Source organism: Lepus europaeus, chromosome 22, assembly GCF_033115175.1.
Source record: "Lepus europaeus isolate LE1 chromosome 22, mLepTim1.pri, whole genome shotgun sequence".
NCBI lineage: Eukaryota > Metazoa > Chordata > Mammalia > Lagomorpha > Leporidae > Lepus > Lepus europaeus.
Window position 1 is genome coordinate 9,448,967 of NC_084848.1, and position 21,806 is coordinate 9,470,772.

Here is a 21,806-nt window from a genome sequence, read left to right on the forward strand (position 1 = left end):
CTGCATAGAAACATTACGGAAGTCATCTGGGAAAACAAACTCACAAGTTTTATTTTTTAAGTTCTTTTAAAATGACATAACTGGGGCCAGCTCTGTAGCATAGAAGATTAAGTCTCCATCTGCAGCACTGGCATCCCATATGGGCACCAGTTTGAGACCCAGCTTCTCCACTTCTGATCCAGCTTCTTGCTAATGTGCCTAGGAAAGCAGTGGAAGGTGACCCAAGTCCTTGATCCTCCGCACCCGTGAGGGAGTCCCAGAAGAAGCTCCTGGCTTCAGTCTGGCCCAGCCTTGGCCATTGTGGCCATTTGGGGAGTGAACCAGTGGATGGAGGATTTCTCTCTCTCTCTCTCTCTCTCTCTCTCTCTCCTTCTCTGTATTTCTGACTTTAAAATAAGTAAATAAAACCTTTTTTAAAGATTTTTGAAAGACATAATGAAGAAGTGTAACTTCTAGAATGTAAAACCTACAGTAAAACACTTATATTTAATCTGTAATGCTAGCATACTAGAGAAGACAAAACAGCTCAGAAGAAAGTCTTAATTAATATAATAAACATAAATAAGCTGTCACTAAAAAGTGTGGTACTAGATTCATTGATTAGTGGGAGAGGAGGAAATTCATTTAAAGTTGCATTTGCACAAAATTAATCCCTGTTAGAATGAAGAATTATGTATTAAATTGAAACATGCAAAAACAAAAGGAAAACAAGTATTAATGGAGTCTCTAATTAGAAAAAATGGTCAGCATTGTTAATAAGCACACACCCTAAAGAAAGCAAATACAACAATAAATTTTCATTTTTCACCTCTTGTGTGTGTATGCAAGATGTTTAGCATTATTTCACTGTTTGGATATAGGCAACATTCTGAATAACGAGAAATCTGAAACAGTTATACTATAAGTGTTCAGTAGAATACCTTGCTGTTCTGAACAATGGTTATAAAGACATAGCAACAGAGAAAATTCTTGAATCTAACTTTTTTTATAAGGCACAAAATTTATTTATGTGTTCTAGAATTCAGTTATGCTAAAGTTCATTTGGAAAAGACTAGAAAGAAATACATCAACATTTTTTTTTTTTTTTTTGAGAGGTAGATTTACAGACAATGAGAGGGAGAGACAGAGAGAAAGGTCTTTTCCTTCCATTGGTTCACTTCCCAAATGGCCGCAACGGCTGAAACTGCGCCGATCCAAAGCCAGGAGCCAGGTGCCCCTTCCTGGTCTCTCATGCGGGTACAGGGACCCATGGGCTTGGGCCATATTCTACTGCTTTCCCAGGCCACAGCTTAGAGCTGGATCGGAAAAGGAGCAGCCGGGACTAGAACCAGTGCCCATATGGGATGCCGGCAGTGCAGGCAGAGGACTAACCTACTGACCCACAGTACTGGCCCCTACATCAAAATTATTACAGTTGTAATAAGGGTATTGAGTTTCTATTTTCTAAATATTATGTTTTATTAAAAAGAATTTTAAGTAATTCAGCAACTTGATGTTTATTTTTTTTTATAATTTTTTTTTTTTTTTGACAGGCAGAGTTAGACAGTGAGAGAGAGAGAGAAAGAGAGAAAGAGAGAAAGGTCTTCCTTTTTCCGTTGGTTCACCCCCCAAGTGGCCACTACAGTCGGTGCATTGCGGCCGGCGCACCATGCTGATCCGAAGCCAGGAGCCAGTTGCTTCTCCTGGTCTCTCATGCAGGTGCAGGGCCCAAGGACCTGGGCCATCCTCCACTGCACTCCTGGGCCACAGCAGAGAGCTGGCCTGGAAGAGGAGCAACTGGGACAGAATCCGGCGCCCTGACCGGGACTAGAACCTGGGGTGCCGGCGCCGCAGGCGGAAGATTAGCCTATTGAGCCACGGAGCCGGCCAATGTTTATGGGGTTTTTTTTCATAAAGATTTATTTATTTATTTTAAATGCAGAGTTACAGAGAGAGAGAGAAGGGGAGGGAGAGACAAAGAGCTTCCAACCATTGGTTCAATCTGCAAATGGCTGCAACAGCTGGAGCTGGGCTGATCCAGAGCCAGGAGCCAGGAGCTTCTTCCAGGTCTCCCACTTGGGTGCAGGGGCCCAAGCACTCAGGCCGTCTTCCACTGTTTTTCCAGGCACATTAGCAGGGAGACAGATTGGAAGTAGAGCAGCCAGGGTGCAAACTGGTGCCCATATCGGATGCCAGCACCGCAGGTGGCAATTTTACATACTACAACACAGCGCCAGCCCCTGTTTACGATATTTAACAAAAGTAATATTGGGAAAACAATGTTTGGTTCAATCCAAATTGAACCTTGTATTTTGTTCAGAAAAATATTTTAGAACTATGGCCAGAAAGTACCCCTCTCTGCTCTTCATCCCATTCTAGCCCAGTGAGTCCCCAGGAGAGGTTTGCTCATAACGACTGTTCACCTTAATGCCTAAAACCACCGTGGGAACCATAAGGACTTGATTGATGTTGTCCTACCATCCATGAGGAAGCATCAGGGCCACCACATTCAGCTGTGAGTGCCCTGCGTCCAGGGCCACACAGGAGCCCTTGGAGCGAGGCCCAGCTAAGACCAGATGCCCGTGGTCACTTGGCTGTTGAGTGGCAGTCGGAATGAAGCCAAGTCTGCCTTCCTCTGAAGCCCACGCTGCTGAGCACCGCACTAGACTTACTGTGCTCTCGCGCAGACACGAGCCTGGTCAAAATGTTCTTGCTTCGCTTGGTGGAGGGTGAAGGCGGCGATGAAATCAGTTCTAGATGAGTAAGGAAAAAAATAAAAAATCAAGTTTCGTTAAGAGTTCTGAAAGTTGGTCAAACTAACTACATTTTAATTAACAGGTCTCTTTTTAAAAACATTTCTCTATTTAGAGAAAACTTGGAGTTACAATATGTTTTTATTGCTAAATCCTTTAAATACTAGTAAACATTTAAGATATTTTTGAATGTCACATATGTTCTTAAATTTTTATTAATTGGTAAATTTTGTGCATTTTTAATTAATGGTATCTGTATCTTAGTTTTTTAAGATACAAAGAAAATGTTTTTATTTGCATATCAAAGACTCTAAGAAATGATGTAATAAGGTTGGCGCAGTTGGTGTCAAGCACAAATCATTTTGGAAAACTGTTGTTGAATAGTTGCTTTGTCTTACTGAGCCTCCCCTTAGGTATTGTGGTTTGCACCTCTGTGTACTCCCAACTGATATCTTAATGGTATTGCAGTCTACACAGATCTCTAGTTTATCAAAACAATTTTTATTTTTAAGATGAAAAGAGGCTTGATTAGTACTCCTCCATCAGATATGCTTCCTACGACCGAAGGTGGAAAGTCAAATGCCTGGTTACGGCAAAAAAATGCCGGCATTTATGTTCGTCCTCGACTGTTCTCTCCCTACGTGGAAGAAGCAAAGGTACAAAAGCCATTTGAGTACATTAGACAATGTCATTAAACGCGTGCCCAAAAGTGTTTAGCTGTGGCGTTATGTGAATATTTGGAAAAAGCCTAAATATCCAGTGATAGTGAAAATGAAAATAAGTAATGGTTCGACTACTCAACAGAGTAGTTTTCTGAGTTGTTCCTTTATCAAGCATGCTTTTAAAACCTGAGTCAGATTGAGATGCATTTTACATTTTTCTCATCTTGTTTGCCTTGCACATGGTTACGTCTTACTGAGTGTGTTGTGATCTTGAGGCTGGGGGACTGTTTACTTCATAAACTAAAGAAAAGCCATGATCTCTTGTAAAATATCTCTGTAGTAGCTGGCAAAAGTAATATTGGAAAAATAGTTTTTGGTTTTGTTTAAAACCTGAGACTCAATAAAAATTGAACCTTGTATTTAATTCAGAAAAATATTGTGTATTTTGATTTTTTTAGGTCTGATAATTAGCATATGTATGGGTTGTTTTCCTTATAATATTGGTTTCTTCTTAATTTTGTGTCTTGCTTTAAAATTCCAAATAATTCTAATTAAAAGCCAACTTTTCAAAAGATGTTTATATTTTTTCAAGGATGCACCAAAAAGATAAAAAATTAAAGAAGTAGAGATACTTTCTTCTTTTACTGCTAATTTTGAACTTCAAACGTTAGGAAGAGTAGCGTGATTCCCTTTTTGCATGGTGAAGGTGGCCATCTTTTCCACATGCAGTTTACTACAGGGCTTGACTGGGTCTGTTGATTGGCTGTTGCAGTCGGTGCTAGATGAGATGATGGTGGAGCAGACAGATCTGGTGCGTTTGCGAATGGTCAGGATGTCCAATGTGCCAGACACGCTGTACATGGTCAACAATGCTGTCCCACAGTGCTGTCATGTGATCAGCCACCAGCAGATCAGTAGCAACCAGTCCAGCCCTCCTTCCGTGGTTGCCAATGAAATCCCAGGTGAGACAGTCGCCGTTTATCAGGCGTTTGCATTTAAATGAATAATCTTACTGTTTTTTATAATTGTTTTGTATATGCTAACTTGTCACATTTCAGATGCATTGTTGTTATTAAGGAATGAAAACTTGTAACGTTAAGAATATTGGTTTTTATTTTATGTTAATGTACATAATGAACATAGTTTTTCAAAGTTTAGCCCAAGTTTTCTCAACTTTAGCCTTATTGAAAATTAAAAGCTGAGTAATTCTTTTTTGTCTTTTCTTTTTAAATTTGTATTTATTTGTTTTACTTGAGAGGCAGATTGAGAGAGAGAGAGATCTTCTATCTTTATTCACTCTCTAAATGCCTGCAACAGCCAGTGCTGGACCAAGCCAAAGCCAGGAGCCCAGAACTCTGGGTCCCCTGTGGTGGCAGGGACTCAAGAACTTGGGCTGTCACCTGCTGTCCCCCAGGATGTGCGTTAGCAGGAAGCTGGCTCAGAGGCAGAGAAGCAAGGACTCAAACCTAGCACTCAATGTGAGATGTAGGCATCCTGAACAGGGACCTAACCACTGCGCCATGCACCCCCCTGTGTTTTTTCATTTGTATTTCTGTTATTTATTTGAGAGGCAGAAAGAGAGGCTTATACAGAGACAGACAGAGCTCTTATCTGCTGATTTGTTCTGCAAATTCCCCCCAACAGCTAAGGAACGGGCCCGAAACTCAGTTGAGGTCTCCCACACGGTTCTCTAGAATCCAGTTACTTGAGCCGTCACCACTGTCTCCCATGATCTGCATTAGCAGGAAGGTGGGAGTCCAACCCAGCGCTCTGCTGGGAGACGTAGGCCTCAACCAGCCCGTTAACTGCTAGGGCGAAGGCCTGCCCCTGTGTAACAGCCGTTTGGAAAGGTTTTTCTATTTCTGGACATTGCCAGATGTGCTGCTGGGGCAAAATCATCGCTTTTGAGAAACACTGGTTGAGAGGAATTCAGATCTTTCATCATCGCAGGAGCTTTGCTCACATCAGAGACTGGGAGGGCAGGACGAGCCTGCACTGGAGTCTGCCTGTGCCCCAGGTGTGGTCGTGATGGCTTCCTAGGGGTCCAGACCCACACAGTCTCTGTGAAGTTTTCTGCAGCTCTGGGGGAATTGCCTGAGGTAGAGGCTTGACTGTCATGTCCAGAAACATCTGAGAACCAGTGAATGTTGATTTCAACCAAAGAACTCCGACTGTCAGTTTCTAAAGTCAGGAAAACAAGTGTCTGGTGGTTAGATGGTTAGAACTCTATAGCTCTTGACAACTACTGTTGTAAGATACAAAATAAAACCAGCAAATCCCAGAAGTGTAAATAGCAGCATTCATTTCTGCTTATAAATGTCTGTTTTGATTAAAGATAAAAGATAGCCAGAATTTTGTGTACTGGATAAAAGTGCCGCCTGCAACACCAGCGTCTCCTATGGCCCCCGGTTCAAGTCCCAGCTACTCCACTTCCAATCCAACTCCCTGCTAATGGCCTGGGAAAAGCAGCGGAAGATGGACAGAGTGCTTAGTCGCCTGCCACTCACATGGGAGACCCAGATGAAGCTGCTGCCTCCCAGCCTTGCTGGACTCATTCCTGGCCATTACAGCCACTTCAGAGTGACCAGCAGGTGGAAGCCCTCTCTCAGTCTACCCATCTCTTTGTGTAACTCTGACTTTTAAATAAATAAGTAAATATTTTAAAAAATAATAAACTAAAAAATAAAAGTAAGAGACATGACAGAATTTTTCATTGAATGTATTCACTTTATATTCAGACTGATGTCTTTCATCAGCTGTTGCCTTATCAGATTTGACCACTACATGTTTGCTTAAAGGAGACATTGACTGGAAGTATGAAGAGAAGTATTTCTATAGCTGATTTGTGCAGATTTTGAAACTTTGTTGATGAGCACTGGTTTGTTTTTTTTTTTTTTTTTTAGCCTGAGTTAATGCAATTGAATATCAGCATGATTTAATCTTAGAACTCAACCTCCAAAGTCCAAAGACACTCAGAGCAGGTGTCTCAGGGAGACAAGCCCATATCTATTGTGTGGCATCCCAGGTTCACCTCATGTCCTTGCCCAGCATGCTCTAATGAAAGGCTGAGAAGACCCGGGCTCATATCCTGTTGCTGCCACTTCATTTGTATGACTTTGGTCAAGCTGTTTTCTTCCCTGAACATTAATTTCCTCATCTGTGGAGTGGGGACGGTATCTCCCTTCTAGGGTTGCTGTGAGCACTGTTGACGCACCATGCTTAGGAGATGGCCTGGCACACAGTGAGGACTCAAAAAATGCTAGCTTTGGGGCCAGCGCTGTGGCGTAGCTGGTAAGGCCGCCACCTGCAGTGCTGGCTTCCCATATGGGCACCGGTTCGAGACCTGGCTGCTCCTCTTCCAATCCAGCTCTCTGCTGTGGCCTGGGAAAGCAGTAGAAGATGGCCCAAGTCCTTGGACCCCTGCACCCGTGTTTGAGACCCGGACTCCTGGCTCCTGGCTTTGGAGCGACGCAGCTCCAGCCGTTGTGGCCATCTGGGGAATGAACCAGCAGATGAAAGACCTGTCTCTCTTTTTCTCTCTCTGCCTCTCCTTCTCTCTCTGTGTAACTTGACTTCCAAGTAAAATAAATAACTCTTTAAAATAAAAAGTGCTAGCTCCTGTTTTCCTCAAAAAAATAATAATCAGTCACCAAATGTATTGTCATAAATATATATGGACTTCATCCCCTCTGCCCCAGTGCTAGCTCAGGTTCCTGACTGGTGTTGCTGCCTCTTGTCTTAACTCACTTCCATTCTGAACTTTACACCAGGGGTTGGACACTTTTTCTGTATAGTGCCAAAGAATTCTTATTTTAGTTTTTGTGAGCCATAGAGGCTCTACTGCAACTACTTAAACTCTCAGGCAGTGGACTTGGACAATTCTTAGCTAATGAGTGAGAAAAGCTGCCTGTGGAAGTAAGGGTGGGCTTGATTTCCCTCGGGCCACTTTGCCCTCCCTGCTCTGCACCTAGTATCAGAGTCCACTTCCTAAATCACGCTCTGACCCTGCCATCGCCTGCACAAGCGACCACCTGTGTAGATGGGATGCCCTTTAAGTTCTCTATCTGTAATCTTTCCCCTGCCCATCTCTGTAGCCTCCTCTCTGAACACTGTTCCTGCTTATACCTTTCAGACAACTGAGTTCTCCTGCCTGTGTCAGCTACTTGGGCCCTGTTTCACACATACCTGCACCTTCTGTTTGTCTGATTCTCCTTCATCAAGGGTGTGCGTGGGTTCACCTTACCTAGGAAGTCCCTCCTCTCTATCCCCAGTCTGGACAAGGTGCCTCTTTCTCTCAATCATTCTAGGATCCTTTGTATAGATTTTTCCATGCACATTTGTGATGTTGTACTGTCCTCGTTTACTTTGTCACATCACCAAAGCCAGAGTTTTATTTTTATTTATTTATTTATTTGAAAGCCTGAGTAACATAGAAGGGGAGATCTTCCATCACTGGTTCACTCCTCAAATGGCCACAACAGCCAGGGTTGGGCCAGGTCTAAAACAGGAACACAGAGAGCGCCATCTTGGTCTCCCTTGGGAATGGCAGGGGCCCAAGCATGTGGGCCATCTTCCGCTTTCCCAGGCATATTAGTAGGGAGCTGAATCAGAAGCAGAGCAGCTGGCACTCCAAGCAGCACTCCAGTGTGGGATGGTAGCATCACAGGTGGCAGCTTAACCCACCATGCCACAAGGCTGGCTCCAAAGCCACGGCTTTTTGAGACCAGGGATTGTGTTTTTCATTCTATACAACTAATGCCCAAATCTATCCCTGGTGCATAGTCAGGCTCCAAAAATTAGCTTTAAAAATAATAAATATATGTAAAAGACTTGGTAAATACCCTGCACTTCAGGGACTCTGTGCAAGGAAGGAAGAGCTCACTGCGTCATGGGCTGAAGCCAGAGTAGGGCTGCTCTCCGGCAAGGGCCACTGTGTGCATACAGCATCATTCATGGGCCGTACATAATGGTCAGCTTAAAGGCTAGCTTGCTACAGACTTACTAAATTCCCACCTGCAGTGGGTTGCCTTAGCAGAGCCAGACCAGATGATTTTGTAAGCCTTATATGGCCCATGGGCTGGACTTTTCGCCACCCTGATGAAGTAATACAACTCAGGAGCTGTTCTGAGCCATTAGCACAGTGAAGTTTTAAAGTCTTAAGAAATAATCAGAGGTATATAGATTTATATGTTGCCAGGAAATTGAGATACTATATAAAAGTATATATAGGAAGATTCTAATACAAAACGTGTGTTTTTCTTCGCGCTTGCTTGGGCGGTCCTGTGTGGAGATGAGGATTTTGTCTATCACTGTCTTCTCCTCCAGTTCCTCGGCTGCTCATCATGAAGGACATGGTCAGAAGGCTGCAGGAGCTGCGGCACACGGAGCAGGTGCAGAGAGCCTACGCACTCAACTGCGGGGAAGGCGCCACCGTCAGCTATGAGATTCAGATCCGAGTGCTGCGGGAGTTTGGGCTTGCAGATGCTGCCGCAGAGCTCTTGCAGGTAGTACACACCCTGAACTGCAGGGAGCCCTGACCAGCAGCCCGGCAGCGCTTGAGACATCACAGGGGCCCCTCTGACTCCTCTAGTGTCTTTCATAACTGTGGAGGCCTCTCTCCCTTATGGGGAGAGACGGTGCGATGGGGTGACCAGGACACAATTCTGCAGCACGAGCCAGCCTGGCTGCTTACTGCTGGGTGAACTTAGAATAAGTTACTGAGTCACTGCAAAGTGGGTTGTTAGGACCATGCCAGGTGCTGTCTAGAGCCGCTGTACCTGTGCCTAACAAGCACACAAATGGAGACTGCTGAGAAGTTCCTGGGTGTGCGGGTCTCACAGGAGACGCTGCACCTGCTCTGCTCTCCCTGGAGTGCTCACTTGGGCTCGGACTTGGTCTCCTCCCTCCATGGACATCTTCCAGATACCCCTTCCCCTTCTCTCCCAGGGAAGAAATGCTGTAGGTGAGGGTTCAAACCCAAGCATGAGAATCAAGGAAGGGATGGGATTTTTTGGTTTTTCATTTCGTTTCTAGTAATGATTAGGTATAAGTGCAAGAACTATCCTTTACAACTGAAATAGAATTTATAAGCTGGTCTGGTCACGGCCACTGAATTTCATCAAATCACAGAATCTGCACATTTCTGGCTGCTGACTTCATGTTCCTTTAGCCTTTACGTTTTCAAAGGGTGAGTGTGAGTACAGTGTTTTTTGGCAAGTCACTAGGCTGTTTTTTAAATTATTTAATTGAAAGGCAGAGTTACAGAGATAGGGAGAGACAGAGAGAGAGAGATCGTCCATTCACTGGGGTCACTCCCCAAATGGCCACAATGGCCAGGGCTGGGCCAGCCTGAAACCAGGAGTCAGGAGCTTCTTCTGGGTCTCCCACGTGAGTATAGGCCCCAAGCATTTGGGCCATCCTCCACTGCCTTCCCAGGCCCTTAGTAGGAAGCTGGATCGGAAATGGATTAGCTGGGACTTGAACCAGCACCCATAATGGATGTTGGCATCGCAGGTAGCAGCTTAACCCACTACGCCACAGCACTGGCCCCTGTTTTTAGGTTCTTAATTTTTGTTTTTGCTATGATTTCCATCTCTAAAATACATTACATACTCTAGTTTTCAATTTATTTTATTCCTTTTGCCATCTTTTTTTTTTTTTTTTTTTTTTTTTGACAGAGTGGACAGTGAGAGAGAGAGAGACAGAGAGAAAGGTCTTCCTTTTTGCCGTTGGTTCACCCTCCAATGGCTGCTGCAGCTGGCGTGCTGAGGCCTGCGCACCGCGCTGATCCGAAGGCAGGAGCCAGGTGCTTCTCCTGGTCTCCCATGGGGTGCAGGGCCCAAGGACTTGGACCATCCTCCACTGCCTTCCCAGGCCATAGCAGAGGGCTGGCCTGGAAGAGGGGCAACCAGGACAGAATCCAGTGCCCTGACCGGGACTAGAACCCGGTGTGCCGGCGCCGCAAGGCGGAGGATTAGCCTGTTGAGCCATGGCGCCGGCCCCTTTTGCCATCTTAAATTGTATCTTTGTTTGGTGTCTTAAATTGTATGAAGATAGCTATTATAATGTTTGGTGTCTTAATTTGTGTGAAGATAGCTATTATAATGTTTATCAAAACAGCAATCAACCATGTCATAGGAAAGGAATAGTGTTCTGTGGACAGAGTATTTATGGATCCTTGTCAAACTTTCTGGGGGGTCCTCAGAGGCACGCCTTTTCTTTCTTTGATTTTAATGTCGTCTTATTCTCTTAGCAAAGACATTCCTGAATTAGGATTTGTTGTCTGTTTTTGCATTGTCACATAGTCTTGCAAGAGATGACCGATTGTCAGGGTGTTCAGTTGAGCGGCTGTCCTTGGTAGCAGTGTCCTTGGCTGCCTGGGCTGTACTGTGTCCCTTTGTACTTGTGATTAAGGTCATCTTCTCTTGGGCTTCTGTCCTAGAAAACTGTGCTGTGCCTTTTACTCTTGCTGACTGTTTTCTTAGATACTTTTCTTGATTTTCTCAGCCTGTAAATTTCCATCTATGAAACCACTAATACATTCCTAACTGTTTTTAATCTTTTCAGAATCCTCACAAGTTCTTTCCTGATGAACGTTTTGGAGACGAAAGCCCACTCTTGACAGTGAGACAGCCTGGACGATGTCGTGTTAACAGCACCCCTGCTGCAGAGACCATGTTTACAGAGCTGGACTCGTTCGTGGCCTTCCATCCACCCTTGCCCCCTCCTCCCCCTCCCTACCACCCCCCCGCCACCCCAATCCATAACCAGCTCAAAGCAGGCTGGAAGCAGAGACCTCCCAGCCAGCATCCTTCCCGTTCTTTTTCTTACCCTTGCAATCCATCACTGTTTCACTCTAGAACAGCTCCTAAAGCTGGCCCGCCCCCCGTCTACTTGCCAGGTGTTAAAGCGGCACCACCTGACTGCACCACCGTCCCTGGGCTGGGGAGACAGACAGTCGCTGCCGCTGCTGCTGCCGCCTCTGCGGCGGGGACGGTGGAGAAGCAAGTGGTAAGTGAACCCTCGAGTCACTTGCAAGATGGGAAGTTCAGGGAATCTTCAGAGTGGTCCCCTTGGCCGCGAGAGCCCCACCGAGACTCAGGAGTGCTCTGCAGTGTCCCTGAGATTGAAAGGACCGATTTGAGGGGTATGGAGAAAAGAGGAAAACCAGACGTGGACGTGACGAAAGCCCAGGGGAGAGAGACTTGAGGGGTGTGCGGTGGGAGCAACCGAGCGTCCCCCCATCTCAGTGGTCCCTGGCCCGGCGTGAGGAGGAATGGGGTCACTGAGTACAGCAAGTGCACACGCCTGTTGCACAGTGCCGGTTCTGTAACATGTGTGGCCCGTGTCCCTGATTTCCGTTCTGTGGTTCTGTAGAAGCTATGCACCGATGCTTTGATAGGACAAGACAGGACAGTGCAGAGGATGGGCAGAAGTTGGGCCTCGTGCTCGGCTGCACCTCCAGGCTGCTCAGCCTTCAGCCTCTTGTCTGGAAGCTCAGGTGCCAGGGCAAGACAAAGGGACATGAAGAGAGGCTTCCTTGCCTGACTTTGCACAGCGTTTGAGGTCAAACTTGTGTTTTATACAATACATTGGAAAAAAAATAATGATTTCTAAGTCTTCCTTCTCTACACAGTCCCATACTATCAGTAGCATTCAATAGAGAGAGCAACCGAAGTTACAGCTGTGAATTAGGGGCTGCCCCATTAAAATGTGGCTTACTGATAGCCACGGACTGGTGCACACTCAAGTCCCATCATGGCCCTTCCTCCCCTCCTCGCCCGCCCTGCTGTCCCTCCCCTCCCTGCTGCCGCGCCCCAGCAGTCGCACTTGCCACTGTTTCATAAGCCCAGTGCCCATCCTGCTGGCCTGGCCCAAGTTCTGCAGTTTGCAAAGTTAGTAAAAGTCCCCAGAGGGCATTTTACTTGTATGTTCATGGTAGTTTTGATTATAATAATGAAAAATTGGAAACCACCTATGTGTCTGATAACAAGAGAGTGAAACTTTGTGAAAATTAATATACATGCAGAGAAATAAAAGATGAGAGAAATACCCCAGAATGCCGACAGTGGTTACCTGAGGGAAGGTTTTTTCTTTCTTTATTTACGGTCACCTGCGTTTCTATCATTCTTGAAAGTAAGCACGTGTCACTTTTATAATCAGGAAATGGAAGCAGCAGCCAGCGTTTTCCCAGCGAGGAATCCGTGCGCCCTTTCGCTCACTGCCTGCCCCTTGGTTTGTGTCCACAGGGTGCACAGCCTGTGCTGAACGACCTGATGCCGGACATTGCCATGGGTGTGTCCACGCTGTCACTGAAGGACAGGAGGCTTCCGGAGCTGGCAGTGGACACGGAGCTAAGCCAGTCGGTGACCGAAGCAGGGCCCGGGCCTCCCCAGCCTCTCTCATGTATGTCACAGAGGCACGCACACACTTCTCGAAAGAAACACACACTAGAGCAAAAAGCAGCCGCCCGAGAGCATCAGCAGGAATACCCGGATTTCTATGACTTCTCCAGCGCTGCTTGCAGGCCTTCCACCCCTGCGCCTGGCAGACGGACCCCCTCCCCTTCACAAGGTGGATATTTCGGTCCTGATCTGTACAGCCACAGTACGGCATCACCAAGTGGCTTAAAGTCCGCCTACGCACCCAGCCAGAGCTCTCCGCAGAAGCAGGAGGAAGCTAGGAGAGAGTACCCGCTTTCCCCTGACGGGCACCTTCCCCGGCAGAAGAATGAGCCCATCCGCCTGGATGTTGTAGAGCAACCTCCCCCGCGGGCAGACTGTGCTTTGGCGGCCTCAGAAAGTGCCGGCAACGGCCCAGCCCACGTCAGGGGACGATCCACGGTAGAAACAGACTTGACCTTTGGGCTCACTCCCAACAGACCTTCTGCGCACTCTGCGTGCAGCAGCTCTGAGGCGCCAGAAGAGAGATCCAGTAGAAGACTGGCAGACAGTGAGGCCCTGGGCCCCGGAGCTCCGCGAAGTGCAGACCTGGAGCGGGAGGATTCGGTGAGCAGAGGCAGGAGGTCACCCAGCAAGCCTGACTTCCTCTACCGAAAGTCTGCCCTCTGAGAGCCGCGCCCACAGAGCGCGGCGTGCGCGTGGGTGACGGAAGCCGGCAGCTTGCAGAGCAGTCTCGGCGCCAGCTGGCCCCTCCGGTCCACATCCTTTACCCTGTGTCTGTGTGCGCGTGTGAGACACGCATGCCGAGTGCTGCGTCTGTCTGTCTGTGTTCGAGCGATTGTTCGGGGAAGCAAGCAAGCAAGCTGGCACTTTTTTTCCTCTTTTCAAAATGATGGATTTTTTTTTGCACTTGTACATTTTACCTGTATTGATTTTATATCAGTATGTTAAAATTTATTGCCACATTTAAAGGACTGTATTTTCATACTTTTTTGCATTTTATCTTTCATCTACCAATTTCCACGTGCATTGGGTTGCACACCGAGATGTATTTTCTTATAAAATAGTTCTGTGTTTATTTTTTAATTATAGAAATTCCAAAGAACAGCACATCACAATGCTTTTCTCAGTAGTTGTTTGAGTTCAGAGATCTTCGTGCTCAATCTTCATAAATCTAATGTCATTCTTTCTCAGTAAGTCCTGGGAGCTGGTCCTCACTGCTCCATCAGGGGTCCAGCCAGGGTCCTGAGGTGTCCTGGCTCAGTAACGGACAGGAAGGAGCAAGGCCCGGGCGTCCACAGCACGGACGCTGCCAGGAGCTCTGCGGGCCCTGGGCTGTGGGTTAGAGCATCACTCTAAGGCTCTAGTGGAAGAGGTCGAAAAACGGCGAGGTCGCCCAGCGTGGCTCCTGCTGGCGTGGACTCAGCTGCCCTGGAGGAGGGACTGCCTGCTGCCTTCGGTTGTCTTGCTCTCTCTGTGGGAAAACAGCAAAGCAAAAGGGCTTCAGTCTCACCATGTCGTTTGGTGTTTGTACGTGTACGTTCTGTTCCGTACATTTTCCAAAGTTTGTTGGAATTTTGGTGTCCTATAAAAAGCTATGTAATGCTTTGTCACCAAAAAACAAAAAAGAAGATGGCGACATTTGTTTTCAGGTACACACTCCGTGTCCTACTTGAACCCCAGTGGGGATGCTGGTTTGGCATTTACTGAACCACTGAGCACATGGGGTCTCCTCAGACCCTCCCCCTTGAAGGGCCATGCGTAAGCTGAGGACTGTTCTTTTCCTGACACTCCAATGTAAATATGGTAGTATTTGAGTTTTTAAATCACTTCAACGTTATTTGAGCATCTACTTTGTATTTTCCAGACACATCCACACACAGCCGTAGCACTTAGCAGAAAGAGACTTTCAGAAGCTTAGCTCCGAGTAAGATTCTGGAGCCTCTTCTCTCTGTATGTACATGTACAAACTATGAATCACTCAGACTCACTCTCAAACTATGCAGGGCTAGGGAGCCATTACAAGCTACCACATCAATGAAATACGTGCACTTTGAAGTAATAGATTTCTATTGGGTGTCACCAACTCTTGATTTCTCCCAAAACTGTAGTTTCTCTTACAGTCTTTTCCTACTTTACCCTGTGGATATACACTCAGGAATTACGTGACATTTTAAGAACGCGTGACAATAGATGGTGTCAAAGATGGGCACTCAGCGTGTCTGCACCACTGGCAGCCGCCGCCGCCCCGCTAGCTCCGCGGGTGCGTCCGTGGACGGTGGTGACCTCGCATCCCGAGCTCCGGCCTTGCCGGCGGTACAGCGAGCTGCTGCAGGGTCGGCTACACATCACCCGCAGGGCTCTTTCTTTAAAAGAGAAAAACTCAAGCCTCCGTTCTCAGTTTGAAGAGGCTTAACTCCTGCTCTAACAGATGCGGGGGTCTCTGAGAGCCCAGTTTCCGTCTGCAGAAACACAAGTTGTTCGTGCCATTGTGTTGCTTAATAAGTATCTGTATGCATGTTTCCACGCGAATTGTCCTGATAAAATCTTCGAGTCAGACTGCTGCGCTGGTGCTGCAGACCCGACGTGGGCAGGCAAGACCTGCTTTGTCTTTGTTTCTGATTGATTCCCCTGTGTTAGACCAGGACTGTTGGGTCTCACACATTAGTTTTTCTGAAAATTCCTTAAATATCCTTTCATGTCCCCCAAATTTATAAATTTTGGCCACTGTTTGTAATATTATTTAACTTATGAAGTTCACTTTTAATAACTTAGTAGTTTACCTGGCTAAACTGTGTATAGAGGGAGAACCTGCTCTGGTCTGTGGGGTTGTGGGCCGCTGTGACGTACAGAAGGTAATCACGTGGGTTTTGTATGCTTTAGGGTAGGTGTTAGTGTACTTTTACTAGGTCTTGTGAAGTGTGGTGAATAGGGTAAGATGAACATAGCTACGTGCCTCTGGTTTTGGAATCCACCTATCACATCTCTCTAAAGTGCTGTTCAGAGAGAAATGCCAAGTCTGAGTAAGGCTGCTCCCTTAAGAAGTCTACATCTGCGTATAATATACTGTGTAGGCCCGGGAACTGGTGTCTTACCTGGTGTAGAAATTTAATGGGAACCAAATCACAAAAGTAAACCAGATCTCCTTTTGAGGCCGTGGACAATCAGGCCATTGGGACAATCGCCGCTTCCAGTGCCCGCCCCGTGCTGGTGTTAGGACGACCTGTCTAGACACCGTCATGCAAAGATCCAGGTTCCTTAAAGGTGCTGGTGGTGTTTTCTTATTCGTGTTTTCATTGCGTGGTTTTAATGAATAAGTTAAGTTCAGAGTCACCGTGGCTCCCGGGGAAGAAAGCAGCAGCAGGAAAGACAAGCCCTGGAGTGCGGGGCTCGGGTTTTCCTGTGCGCCACACTGTCCTCCCGCACCCCTTCTGCTTCCTTTCCAGGCACATGTGCCTAGACCCGAGCCAGCCCAGCACATCCGTCACTTGTTGGGCTCTAAGGGTTTTTAGTGAGTTTTTAAAGTGTTCCGCTGTTCTCGTAGAAAACGCTATGAAACTACCCGTCTCTCGCTCCTCCAGTCCTGTCCTGGTTGCAGCTGGCGTCCTAGACTGGGTTTCTTTCAGCCCTGGTTCAGCTTCTAGCAGTGGGCACAGGAGGGCGAGGGGCAGGGGGCGCACTCAGAAGGCCACCTCCAGGCCGTGTGCGAGGGCTGAAGGAGTCACATTTTCCGTCACTGCTCCACAATAGAGGTTTTCCTAAGCTCAGGTTTGCCTTTGGGAAGTCGCGTTGCCCGGGCTGCTTGTCAGGCACTTGCATTGCCGTGCTGTGTAGGTCTTGGGGCTGAGCTCAGAGGGAAGGCCTCCTGTGCCCCTCTGTTCACAGTTACTGTGGAAGCAGCAGCGCTGGGTGCTGTTCCTGGGTCTGCGGTGGTCTGCTTTGTCCACTAGCTGATTGACTTTGAAACCTCATCACAGATAATCTTACTGAGAGAGTTACCGTGCACACCACGCAAAGGAATTTCACTGTCACCCTTCTCCATGAACCCTGTCGTATGAACAGTTTTTTATAAAACACTTTCTGTCATCTCTCTCGCAATAACTGTCATGTAGTTACCGCCTGGGCAATAACTTTGCGTTTTTGTTTTTGTTTTTTTTTGTTTTTTTTTTCTTTTTTCTTTTTTCTTTCTCACTCTCTCTTTTTTCTTTCTCCCTTTTTCTTTTCTTTTTTTTTTTTTTGCCTCTAGAAAAAGTCTCAGACTACACATCCCTCTTCCATCTTCTGAATATTATAATGCTGTGGCTGTTTCTGTAGAAAGATAACGCACAGGTGTGTGTCTCTGGAACACAGCCTCTTGTGTTCGTGTGTCTTCTGTCTGAGACCAGGGAAGCTCCATGCACACCTGCCCGTGACCGTGCATCTGAGTTAGCTGGGCAGGCGATCCAGGGTCCTGCCCTCAGGCGGGCGGCTGATTTAGGTTCCTGAGCTCCACCTGCTGTGTGCGTTCCGCGTCCACACTTCCCAGAGGTGGGGTCTTCAACACTGCATTTCTGTGGTTGTGCTGTTACTGGTATAAAGTCAAGTGCCTTCAATGCTAAAGGCTCAGAAATTTTTCTTAAACTGATTTCATGTCCTATGCAAGTGTTTTCTACAACCTGCATAACCAGTACTTTGTAAAACTTGTTTACGCTTCAATTGTACATAGTGTTTTTTAAAGAAATATATAGTATTTTTATTTAGGTACCTCCAAACTTGAATTCGTCTGTGTGAAGCATTGTAAAACGATACATTTCTCTTTTGAGTACCATTGCAGTTGTACAGAGGTTTTCACTGGTTCTATTTTTCTACTGTTACTGATAAGCATGTAACACTGACTTTATCCTCCATAGAGTTGGCATTTCAAATAAATGGCTTGTATAGAACCTGCCGAGTTGGGTACAGTCTGTTGCACAGAACAGTGTGTAGTCTTCAATTACACAAGTGATTACGCCCCTCCAGGGTAGAGCTGGGAGGTCTTTCCAAACTGGTTTCCTGTCTGTGTCTAGGATTCAGTTATTCATTTGGTGCTAGTACTGTTACTATTGCAGTTTTCCTAGAAATCCTGCCTTTTATTCTGGATCATCAGGTTCATTGTTTCCTGTTACTTGGGACATTTCTGAGAGGTCTCCTTTTACAAATTTAAGCAAAAACTGACTGTGCCGGAGTTGCTGGAGGCAGTTCAGCCTTCAACCCCACGCACCAGGCACAGGAACACGAGGCCAGCAGCCAGCTGGCCAGCGTCAGGAAACCTGACTGAGGTTCTGAGCTGCTCTCTGACTCAGGCTAGTTAATATATTTCAATTGAAAAGTGAAATGGAGTCACGGCCTAGAGTCTAGGATCCTGCAAGAAAAGAAAAGTACAAAATACAACTTTCTAATTTCTACTTTTAAAAAATTGGCATAGAATAATAGCTTCTACTTTGAAATGTATTTTTTTGTAAAGATTTTTATTTATTTGAAAAGCAGAATGAGAGAGAGGCAGAGAGAGGTTTTCCATCTGCTGGTTCACTCCCCAAAAGGCCACAAAGGCTGGAGCTGAGCCAATCCGAAGCCAGGAGCCAGGAGTTTCCTCCGGGTCTCCCACGTGGGTGCAGGGGCCCAAGGAGCAATCGTCTGCTTTCCCAGGCCATAGCAGGGAGCTGATCAGAAGTGGAGCAGCCAGGGCTCGAACCAGCACCCATGTGGGATACCAGCACTGCAGGCGGTGGCTCTACCCGCTGTGCCACAGCACCAGCCCCTGAAATGTTTTGAATCATTTCATTACCAAGGTCTCTTCAGCATTTTCAACTTCTAGGCAATTCTCTTTTTGTATTGTAACCATCAAGATAAAATCTAAGGTTTTTGTGGGTGAGCTTTAAAAAAATCTAAAATAGAGTAGGTATTCAGCCTAGAAGTTAGGAGGCCACATCCCTCATCAGAGGTGCACGGGTTTGATTCCTGACTCCTGGCTCCAGGCTCCAGCTTCCTGCTAATGCAGACCCTAGGAGGCAGAGGGGTGGCCCCAGTAGTTGGGCTTCTGGCTCCTAGGGAGTGAACCAGTACATGGGAGCTCTCTCTGCCTTAAAAAAAAAAAAAAAAAAAAAGTTAATTAATTTAAAAAATTCAGTGCTAAGCATTTGATATATTTTTTCTCTAATCCTTCAGTGAGCCAAGTGCTGGTTCCTGTAATCTCTGAGTTGAGTACTATTCATGCCATTTCACAAAAGAAGAAAACCAAACGAGGGAGATAACAAGTACCTTGCCCAAGTAAATTGGCAGAGCCTGGATAGAAGCCCAGGTGGTCTGGCTCCAGAGCCCAAGTTCTCAAGCACCATGTTGTGCCGTGCACCGCAAGTACGGTGGCGTGGGCAGAGGGTGGAAGTAGGTGCACGCGTGGCACTCATTTGTTCAGCCAACATTCTTTGGTCCTGCCTGGAGTCTAGCCACTGCCAGCTGCTCGGGCCCTGGCAGTGAGCAGGTCTCAGTCTTGCCTGCCCGCGACACTGAGGGCTTTCAGGAAGAAGTCATGGGATGGTGACAGAGGGAGGGCTGGGGATCTCACTGCTCCCTGGACTTCTGTGGCCAACAGGTGGGGAGAGGGAAGGAGGTTCCAGGGACCAACAGCAAGGGCTGAGCACAGTGGGGTGAGATGGCTTGGCCGGAACCCAGCAGCCCTCCGAGGCCAGGCTAAGGATTTCCAAGCCGACCCTCTGCAAAGCCAAGGCCGCTACAGGGCTTCAGCGGGGTCATAGTTAACCAGAGCCGCATGTCTCAAGTTACGCTGGCCAGCCTGTGAGGGCTTCAGAAGACTCATCGGCCAGCCCGGGGAGGGCCGTGTGTGCAGGCGACATGAGATGCGAGGAGACACCTGTAAATGGCAGTTGCCTGTGGAATGGGCACACAGGAAAACTGCAAGCTACGGGTGCCCGGTGGAGGCTGTCCACACACACAGGGACGCTACAAGCCTTGGGGGGAGGGGAGGAAGTGGGGAGAATGGAAATCTGAAGTCCACTAGAGGGAGCTGCAGGCCAAGGGCAGCATGTCGGCAACAAGCCTGCAGAATATGGTGCTCAGAGGACCAGGAGGGGATCCTCCCAGAAAGGAGTGAGGGAGCAGGCATTTTGCGCAGTGGTTTAGACACCCACATCCTGTCTTGGGCTCCAGTCCCAGCTCTGCCTCCTGCTAACGCCCACTCTGGAGGCAGCAAGTGATAGCTGGAGTTCTTGGGTCCCTGAACCCCACGTGCAAGACCCAGATGGAGTTGCAGGCTCTTGGCATCAGTTGGCCGAGCCCTGGCTGTTGTGGGCTTTTGGAGAGGGAACCAGTACGTGGAAGATCCCTGTCTCTACCTTTCTAATGAAGTGAATCCTTCCCTCCCCCCACGCCCACCAAGCTGCTGCCCCTTTGTTGGTACCTATAACTGGGGTGCACTTCCCCGTCTCTAAACACAGGTGCTGTGATCCTGCAGTGGTCACCCCTCCACTGTGCGCTCCCCTGACGTCTCACAACTGTGCTGTTGCACCGGGCAAGGGAAGACGTGAGGATACGGAGAGCCTGGGCCACTGTTCTTCCCAGGACCCTGCCCACCCCGGGGCCTGCCTTACCCTACACACAGCGCTTGAGTCAGCTGGGTCTAGGAGCTTTGTGGCTAAGGCAGGGAGGAGGCCAGGATGACAGCCCATGAGGGCAGAGTGGCAAGAGCTGCAGGTCCCATGCGGGAGGAAAGATGGAAGAGGAGAAACCCAGGTGGGAGCCTGAGTGGGAGGGGCCCGGCAGAGGTGCTGAGCGGTGCTGGGAGCCTGTGGACAGCCCCTCCTCCAGCCAGCCACACTTGCATGGAGGTCTGGAGAGAACTTCCAGCCTTTTTCCATAGGAAAGACCTGCGGACTAAGAACTGGACTGAGTGCTGGGAGGCAATGAATCCACTGGCTGAGATGCAAAAGCAGCCGCTGGGGAGCCGCACACACGTCCCCACTACGGCGAAGTCCACGCGCTGCACGGACTTCAGGCGAGGCGTGGTGCATTGGTTGTGTCCGAATCACGAAGACTTGGTATTTTCTCTCCTTTTCGCCTTCCAGGATCCTGACTTCCTCCTAAGGTTGGCTCCTCTTGTGCCCACAGCAGAGGGCCACAGTCACACAGTAGGGGAGTAGGGAGACAGCGAGCTGGACACGGGCACTGCCAACAAGAACACCGAGACGTGGAAGATCCACAGCCAGGACCACTCAGGCCCCGAGGGTCTCTGCAGAGGGTGGGACCCCGGTCCTGACAAGGTGCACCTGCTCACTTCTCAGATCTCTTCCAAACCAGTCCAGCATGATGCAAACCCCTGTTGACCGCCCACTAGCCCGGGGACAGTGGTGAGGAACCAGGGGCTGGTGCTGGACCCCCTTCAGACCGAGCTGGTATCTGGCAATGGCTTCAAGGGGCGTGACTGGGAGGCAGCCTTACCTTACCGGCTCCCATGTTCCCTAGAGAGCCCTGCCCTCCAGTGGGGGCTCGACTAGCCTACTTCCTGGTCCCCTAACTACTCAGATCGCACATGGGCCTGTACATTGGCTTTTTGGTTTGCTTAGTGTTTATTTTTGAGACCATGGCTACCACGTAGGTGAGCCTCACCTCTTCCCTGGGCCGTGGGCTCGCAGCCCTCTTCCTGCACCCACGCTACCTGGGTGCACTGATTGGTCCTAACCCAGCCTGTCGCTTTGGTCAGCTGCTTGCTTAGATCCCAGCCATTGCGGCCCCTCCCTCCCAGGAACTGCTGGAAGGCCCAGAACTAAAGGAGCCCGGCCAGGGGCCTGGTCACCTGACACAGAATGGCAGGCGGGCTCCCTGACACTGACCCAGTGCCCTGTGCTGAGAGCAGGATCCCAGGGCAGGGAGAGCTGTTGGAACCTACTCACGTTACACTCATTTTCTTACAACTCGCAGAGGGAGGCTGTGTAGACTGAAGGGTGACCAAAAACGACCTGAAAAGCAACGATTTTGAATTT

General features: G+C 48.0%; 1 protein-coding gene across 2 annotated transcripts in view; it reads left to right on the forward strand.

Moving 5' to 3' along the window:
• Positions 1 to 14,657, forward strand: part of BTBD7 (BTB domain containing 7) — a 90,505-nt gene extending 75,848 nt beyond the window's left edge. For both annotated transcript variants that reach the window (XM_062181134.1, XM_062181133.1), the window contains 5 exons: positions 3,245 to 3,388; positions 4,167 to 4,356; positions 8,720 to 8,898; positions 10,961 to 11,404; positions 12,643 to 14,657. In XM_062181134.1, coding sequence (XP_062037118.1) covers positions 3,245 to 3,388; positions 4,167 to 4,356; positions 8,720 to 8,898; positions 10,961 to 11,404; positions 12,643 to 13,464 — 1,779 coding nt within the window. In that variant the 3' untranslated portion in view covers positions 13,465 to 14,657. The remainder of the gene's footprint in view (positions 1 to 3,244; positions 3,389 to 4,166; positions 4,357 to 8,719; positions 8,899 to 10,960; positions 11,405 to 12,642) is intronic.
• Positions 14,658 to 21,806: the final 7,149 nt, after the last annotated feature.